Source organism: Hyperolius riggenbachi, chromosome 3 (assembly GCF_040937935.1).
Source record: "Hyperolius riggenbachi isolate aHypRig1 chromosome 3, aHypRig1.pri, whole genome shotgun sequence".
Lineage (NCBI taxonomy): Eukaryota > Metazoa > Chordata > Amphibia > Anura > Hyperoliidae > Hyperolius > Hyperolius riggenbachi.
In genome coordinates, this window is record NC_090648.1 from 492,177,596 (window position 1) to 492,185,983 (window position 8,388).

Here is an 8,388-nt window from a genome sequence, read left to right on the forward strand (position 1 = left end):
AACTTTGTTCTTGAATGTTTTCCGGCAGAAATCATCTTCCTCCGCGCTATAACGCCCGCTTACTCGCCCGGTCCTAAGCCCGACATTCAGTTCGCTATCGCGGAGGGCAATCTGAGAGATTCCTTCGACATTCAGAAACGCTACATGGACGGCGTGACTGTCGGTAAGTAAATACTCCCCTCTTCATATCCGTGAAATATGTCTAATAATAATGTGCGTTTCTGGCCTCATATCCAATCTACACGGTTGATATAAATAACGTGTGAAAACCGAGTCACCAATTCCTACAAGTCATGTGTAGTGAAGACATCGGGGACCTTCTTCACTACATATTGGTTAAAGAAAAGAGTTCTTTGAACACAATGGTCCATATGCAATTCACTTTTCTCTTGGGTTTTCTGCTAAATTATATTTTTACATCTTGTCATAAAATGCACTCTAACCACTAGGAAGCAAGAAAATACTCAAAATAATTTTAATAGTACTTTGTCACCAACATTTTGGTATTTTTTAAATTGTAAAATGCTGAAAAGCTATTTTAAAAATGAAAATGATCTCCTAGGAGATAACTCAAGAGAAAAAGTTCATTGCATATGGGCCAAGGTGTTAGAGAAACTCAGAGACAGTCCGCTGGCATCGTCTATCACTTCCGCCCAACTACAGCATCAGTAATACGTTCAGATACTTGCCAGCTAAATGTAGAGTTTGTGACACATATGGGGCAAACCCAGGATTTGCGGGGGGTGAAAGGTCTCTTTCAGCCATGCACAATTTAATAATATGGTAGGATATAGACTATGACTACGGTAGGATTACATTGTGAGCTCCTCTGAGGACAGTCAGTGACATGACTATGCACTCTGTAATGTGCTGCGGAAGATGTCAGCGCTATGGAAATACATAATCAGTGGCATACCTAGGGAATTTGATACCCGGTGCTGATTATTTACAGACACTCCCCCCCAACCAAACAACCAATTTTTTTGATAGGAGGGTTATTAACGGGTTGGGGCGCCGAGCGTGTGCAAATGTGGACAGAGCTAACCGTTATGAAACTCTGTACTCTATATGGTGCTGCAGAAGATTTCAGTGCTATATAAATACATAATAATAATATGGTAGGACATTAGACTATGACAATGGTAGGATTAGATTGTGAGCTCCTTTGAGGACATTCAGAAAAGGGGGACATACAAAAGAAGGGGATGCACAGGAGGAGGGGGGGATTAAAGAGGTAGAGGCAGAAGACAGAGAGCCTGGTGGGAGAGGAGAGATGTCAAAAAGACCTCTCACCAGGACTGCAGAGATCACCAGTGCTGTCTGGCAGGGACATGCTGTTAAAAGAGGCCACTAAAATCTGGAAAGGGTGGTGGGGGAAGACAACAGGGTGGGAGGAGGAGCTGGGAAAGAGATAATAAGAGTACCTGCAATCAAGTTAATTTAAATTGCCTGGAGCTTTCTTCTCTGCTCACTACAGAAGTCAGCTGTCAACGCCTGTATCACTGGCTTCTGCAACAGCAGACTGCCCTGAATAATTGATTACTCTGTTCAGGATAAATAATCAATAGTCTAGGGCATTCTGGTATTACAGCAGCCAATGCACATGGCTACTAATGACAGGCAACTTCTAAAGCACTAAACACATCCGGCCACCTCTCCCTGCTAATTTCCCAGCTGCAGCACAGCAATCATTCTCTCTACTCACCCTGCTGCTCTGCACATTCACTCACTGCAGGCTGTGTGTAGAGAGGGAGGAGACACATTGCCCACGGGACAGGAAGGGGGAGGGGTGCTACATCTAGTGCAGGAAGTAGTACAGTCCCATACACTGCCTGCTGTTATTTTCCCTGAATGTTGCCCAAACTATGAAAAAAAGCAAACATTTTCATTCCAGCCCCAGAGATTTGGCCGGCGCCACCATAGGCCGTAATAGGAATTAGGGCTATAGCGGTGCACTGTGAGTAATGTCGGCGCCGTCAGTAGACGGAGCTAAAGTTACTTATAAAACACTATAATTCAGCCTTCAGCAATTGCTGGAAGCCGAATTATTTCATTCCCCACTATCCATGGGGGCCTGGTGGGGGAATTGTATTTAACGTCGCCGGGAACTTGTGCAGGAGCAGGATAAGCCATACCGGCTGTATCCTGCGCCCAAGTCTCCCGGTGGTGATTCCTCTCGTACTCTGGAAAAAGGTCCCAGGTGGAAGAACACAGTGGCCGAGAACCACAGCGGCATCCCTAGCCATGGCTACATCCGGTGCTGTGAGCACCTGCAGCCCCATGGTGGGTACGTCCCTGTACATAATAATAATACGGTAGGATATTAAACTATGACTATTGGTAGGATTCGATTGTGAGCTCCTCTGAGGACAGTTAGTGACATGACTATGTACTCTGTAAAGTGCTGCAGAAGATGTCACTGCTATAGAAATACATAATAATAATATGGTAGAACATTAGACAATGACTATGTTAGGATTAGATTGTGAGCTCCTCTGAGGACAGTCAGTGACATGACTATGTACTCTGTAATGTGCTGCAGAAGATGTCAGTGCTATATAAATACATAATAATAATATGGTAGGACATTAGACTATGACTATGGTAGGATTAGATTGTGAGCTCCTCTGAGGACAGTCAGTGACATGACTATGTACTCTGTAATGTGCTGCAGAAGATGTCAGTGCTGTATAAATACATACTAATAATATGGTAGGACATATGACTATGGTAGGATTAGATTGTGTGCTCTCTGAGGACAGCCAGTGACATGACTATGTACTCTGTAATGTGCTGCAGAAGATGTCAGTGCTAAATAAATACATAATAATAATATGGTAGGATATTAGACTATGACTATGGTAGGATTAGATTGTGAGCTCCTCTGAGGACATAACTGTGGGATTAGGAGGGTGGGAGAGAGATAGAGATGGTGAGACAGTGACAGAAGAGTGGGAGAAAGGGAAGAGAGTTATGGATAGGTAGAGAGAGGAAAGCAAAAGACAGTAAATGGGAAGAGACATGAGTGAGTGTCTGTGTGAGAAATAACAGAGTGGGGGAAAGAGAGAGAGGAGAGGGGGAAGAATGAGAGGCAGGAATGGGGCAGACAGAGACACACACACAGGACAGACTGAGGGGGGATTCTAGCCAGCATTAATCCCCCCTAAGCTTGCCTATGAAGTGGAGCAATGAGTTCACAGAAAAGTGCTTGTGCGACACAACACAGCCTTATAAGTCATGGCATTAGTGACCTCAGACATAGTAAACCATACAAATATCCGTGAGGCAGTGTAAATGGCAGGACTTGAATCCAGGCCCTCAGGAGAAGATCTGACCACTAAGCCGCCACCCTCAGCTGATCAGAATATTCCTGGGGAAGCAGCTGAGGGACACAGGAAAGCTGGTCCCGCGGCAACGCCTGCTGATCTCTCCTAATTGCAACCTGCCGACAAAATGGCCGCCCCCTCCATCTATCAAGCCGTGCCTGGGAAGCTACAAAGGAGAGGCTGGCCACAGAGCTGAGGCCGGCCTGGAAGTGGAGCCAGATGTGAGATTCGGAAAGCATTAATGCCAAACGCTGTTAGGCCTGCTTCACAGCGACTGATTCCAGAGAGCTGGCTCTTCTGTCGGTTTCAAGAACGTTGGGTTTGCCCCGGGGCCAAAAGCGAGCTCATTCTGAAGCCATTTTGTTTGTGCCAAACCCTCAAATAGAAGAGTACTCCCTCTGAGGTCAGCGCGGGCCCTCGCTCGGAGCACAATGCTTGTGCCGGGCCCAAACCTCACTCACATTTAAGGGACTTCTTTTTCCTCTTATTTTGTTATTGCAACTAAACTTCTGTGGGAAGAACCAAAAAAATACTCATTGAGGTTTCGCTTAAACTGCGTCCCGTATACAAGAAAAACAGCCAGCCGTTATTAGCAGCATGTAAATAGGGCGCAGGCCTCAGAGCGGGAATTAGCAGAGCGGGACGCGCCAGTGCGATTCAAAGGAAGGCCGAGGGATGGAATATCGCTGTCAGGCAAGGCGGGAGGCTGCTTATCCCAGAATTACCGGCCAAGGATGGGGACTACAACATCCAGCATTGTCCAACCCCCTTCCCTAAAATGTTGGCCAAACAAACCCATCAGGACACATGAATGGAGAACTGTTTGCAGCAGACCTGAACCCTCAATTTTGAATTTACACATATAGAGGAGTTTCAGATCATAAAATAAAACTGATAAATTTCCCTCAGGGCTCTTTCACATCAGAGCTTGCGTTGGAGAACGCTCAAAGCATACGTTTTGTTGTATGCCTTTTACTGCGTTTTGATATGCGTTGCACTGCAGTGAGTGTGCGTTTTTAATCCGTTTTCAATGCGTTACTGCACATAGAAAAACGCAGGTAATTTTTTTTTCTTTTAGTTTTCAACTTTCTACATTGTTCCTCTGTTGCATTCTGGGACTGATTGCCTGCGTTAACGGATTAAAAACGCGCATAGTGTGCGTTTTACATTGACTAACATTGTAACGCATAAAGCTAGCGTTGGCCGAAAAACTGCGCCTGGGTGCAGTGTAACGCAACGCACAAAAAGGCTGCGTTATATGTGAAAGCTAAAATGAAAGTCTATGGACTTTCATTTCACCTTGGGTAACGCAAACTTTATCCTTTGCGTTGAAACGCAGAAAATCTGCCCTAATGTGAAAGAGCCCTTAGGAGATTGAGCCTAGGCAGAAATCTCAAGGTGTGCTTCACAGGAGCATTGTGGGAGGATGATGTCATCAGTCACATGTAAATCTACATGTAGGGTCAGAGAGCACTTCATAAGCTGCTAGAATCTTCCCCATGCAGCTAAATACTTCTGCTGCAAGGTGAGAATTTCTGTGCAGTCAGAAAAGAGAACATTTTATGAAACTCAATTACACATAGTGCAGGTCTCTCTCTGTTCTATGCCTTAATTCTGTCCTAATCTGCGATTGACTACCCAGCAGACATGTTTGCCACAAATAAATGAACCAAAAACCACACCTATGGTTACACATGCCCCCTGGTGGTGTTTGCCATTATTACACCCTTAGCTGTGTAACCTCATCCATTAAAGGTACTATTTTTCCTTCAGATTCTATCTTTCTACGCAATTTTTATGAACGAATTGAATAGAAACCTGCACTGTGTGTGGCGCAAATCAATAAGAAGTGATTCTTTGGTTGATTGGAAAAGAAAAAAATATATATAGATCCAAAAATTGGATTTTATGATCGAATTGGGAGGTAAAAACTTTTTAAATCGTTCCGTTAATGAGAACAAACGATAATTGCCTTCCGCTTAGTTTACAATCGTTCAAATCACGTCAAAAGATCGACTCTAAAGGAAAAATTGTACAGTTAAAGTGCACCTGTATGCAGAACTTCTTGGTGCAGGGCCGGATTTGTACTCTTTACCGCCCAAGACCACTGTCACCAGCCACCCCCCTTCAATAGACTTTACCTTCCCCTCCCTCCAGTATAGGTAGCCAGATGACCATTCCCCCTCCTCCATTTTAGATACCCTGATGCCCCCCCCCCCCGCTGTTCCCTCCAGTATAGGTATCCTGAGCCCCCCTCTCCAGGTTAAGCAGCCTGATTACCCTTCTAGCATAAAAAGCCAGCTGACCCTTCCCCCTTTTCCGTATAGAGATAGCCAGATGACCCCCCTCCCTCCAGTGTAGGTAGCAAGGTGACCCTTCTCCCCCAGCATAGTCTGCTGCCCACCCACCCTTGACCCTGTAGTGCCCTAGGCCATGGCCTATGTGGCCTTGGCTTAAATCCGGCCCTGGTAGCAGGCAGGGGCGGGTGGCCCATGACGCCAGGTGAAACAGGTTTATCAGGCTGCATGGGCCCTGGAGCGGCTTGGAGAGGGGGGGGCTGTGGCATCCTCCAAAGTTTGCCTCAGACAGCAAAAAGTCTAGAACCAGCCCTGGTAGCAGGGGGTACACAATCTGATAATTCCTTTGCTATGGAACACAATGACAACTTGCACTGAAAATAGACTGTGCAGTGGCATAACTACCAGGGGAGCTGCCTCTGAAGTCATGGGGGGGGGGCGGCAGGGATAGGTGCCCTGGCTCTCCCCTTACATCCCTTATACGTAATGATACGTTACCCGGTCAGTTGGGTGCTGGGTGAGCTATCATCCGGCTCACCCTGTGCCCAACTCAGGGCCGGCGCTACCATAGAGGCCAAAGGGGCTTTTGCCCCGGGCCCCCGCCCTCTGCTGAGGCCCCAGCAGGGCCCCGAGGAGTAGAGGGATAATGGGGGGGGGTGAGGGGGGCCCAACGCTGAAGTTTGCCCCAGGGCTACATGGCCCCTTGAACCAGCCCTGGCCCAACTGACAGAGGGATATATCAATACAGAGCCATATCATCCACAAGGCAAACCTAGGCAGTTGCCTAGGGCCTGGAGAGAGTCTAGGGGCCTGGTGGATGCTAGCCCCCATCAAATCTTACAAAAAAAATACAGGTGACCATCAGCGGTTGGCAAAAACTGCCATCTTGCCTATGGCCTCATTTCAACTCCTTTTCTTTGTGTGGGGGAGGGGAAGGGGGAATTATGCTGGCTGCGTTTTAGAGTGAAGGCTTCTGGGATCTTGGAGTCATACATGTCCACTAGCTTGAAACACCTTGTAGCCCGGCAGCATATTGGAGTCTGCTAATCTGTGAGCAATCAGGGAGGAAAAGGGGCATAAATCCCTGAGATCTTTCCACCTAGAGCAGGGGTCCCCAAACTTTTTCGGTCAAGGGCCGGGTCAACATACTTCAGACTGCTGGGGGGCCGGAAGATACATAAACTGATGTTGAAAAACATTACATTTAATCTAGGTATTGATTCCCACAATCATGCCTGGAGGAGAACTCCCAGCAGCAGCCATTCAGTCATGCGGCACCCAAAGAACGTCTTTGTGCACCAGACGGTGAAGCATACCCAGGTGACAGCCTGCCATCCAATTGGACAGCAGTGTTCCTGATGCAGAAGTGGATTGAAAGCCAGCAAATTAGTGCTCACTGGCTTCTATAGTATGTGGATGGGTGGTGCCAGCACTGCTATTCTATATATGGGCCACCATTATTTAAAGGTGCAGTGGGCCACATCTACATTTAGTGTTTGGGGCCAGTGAGAAAGTCTCAGGGGGCCGCATTTGGCCCACGGGCCTTAGTTTGAGGACCACTGACCTAGAGCAACGCACTGATGTCTTAGCTCCTGTATCCCGAAATCCTGATGACTGACCATGTTATTGTCACGCAGGTGTGGTGCGACTGATCAAGCCCATCGTGGGTCCTTTCGAGGCCACCCTGAAATTGGAAATGAACTACGTGGTAGGCGGAGTCTTGTCTCACCGGAACATCGTCAACGTGCACATTTTTGTGTCGGAATTCTGGTTCTAAGTGACGGCACATCTACATCTCTCCTCTTACATTAACACCAATGACTTTCCTCTGATTGGTCATCACTAAGAAATAGTGTGGCTCTGCATCTTGGAGAGGATGGAGTTTTGGTACACATAACGAGCAGCTGTATAGTTTTAGAGAACGATATGCTGCAGAGGAGGAGGGGGGGGGGGGGGGGGGGTTAGAGTCACACTACCTTCATTTCTTTTATTGTGTTTTTTGTCTTGAAGATTTGCCCATATCCCTCTATCATGCTGCATCCAGCTGGTGACCCCTCTACTTCCTGTCTGAACTTCATGACTTCCTGTGTCACCTGCCAACGTTTTCTTTGTTTTATATTGAGTTGTTATGGCTGTTTGGCCCCCTTTTGAAGATTGTATTGCTGTTTAAGTTCCAGTTGGAGAGATTTCACCAGTTTCATTTCTGGTATCTGGAGTACCGAGAAGAAAGTCAATGTAACTGGTTCACAGCAATAATACAGATACCACAGGAAAAAGGCTCAGAGCTGAAGCGAGAGTGATATGGAGGCTGCCATATTTATTTCCTTTTACGCAATACCAGTTGCCTGGCTGTCCTGCTGATCATCTGCCACTAATACTTTCAGCCATAGACCCTGAACAAGCATGCAGCAGATCACGTGTTTCTGTTGGTATTGTCAGATCTGACAAGATTAGCTGCATGCTTGTTTCTGGTGTTATTCAGACACTACTACAGCCAAATAGATCAGCAGGGTGGCCAGGCAACTGGCATTGTTTAAAGGAAATATATATGGCAGCCTCCATATTCTTCTCACGACAGTTGTCCTTTAAAGAGAACCAGAGATAAAGCACCCTCTTATATTTTACCTTATAAATCAGTGGGAACATGACAGTAACCATCTAATCTGCTCTTTGTTTCATTGTTCTCTGTTTAATCTGACTGTTATCACCTCTGATAAGAATCCCCGACTGAGCACTCAGTCTAGCTTTGCTATGGAAAGATTATA

At 46.5% G+C, this 8,388-nt stretch overlaps 1 protein-coding gene across 1 annotated transcript in view; it reads left to right on the forward strand.

Annotated features, from left to right (window-relative positions):
• The window catches only part of FBLN1 (fibulin 1), a 112,885-nt gene extending 105,313 nt beyond the window's left edge, over nucleotides 1–7,572 (forward strand). Inside the window, exons 16-17 of the mRNA XM_068278207.1 lie at nucleotides 29–163; nucleotides 7,261–7,572. Of these exons, the coding sequence (XP_068134308.1) occupies nucleotides 29–163; nucleotides 7,261–7,400 (275 nt within the window). The 3' untranslated portion in view covers nucleotides 7,401–7,572. The remainder of the gene's footprint in view (nucleotides 1–28; nucleotides 164–7,260) is intronic.
• Nucleotides 7,573–8,388: the final 816 nt, after the last annotated feature.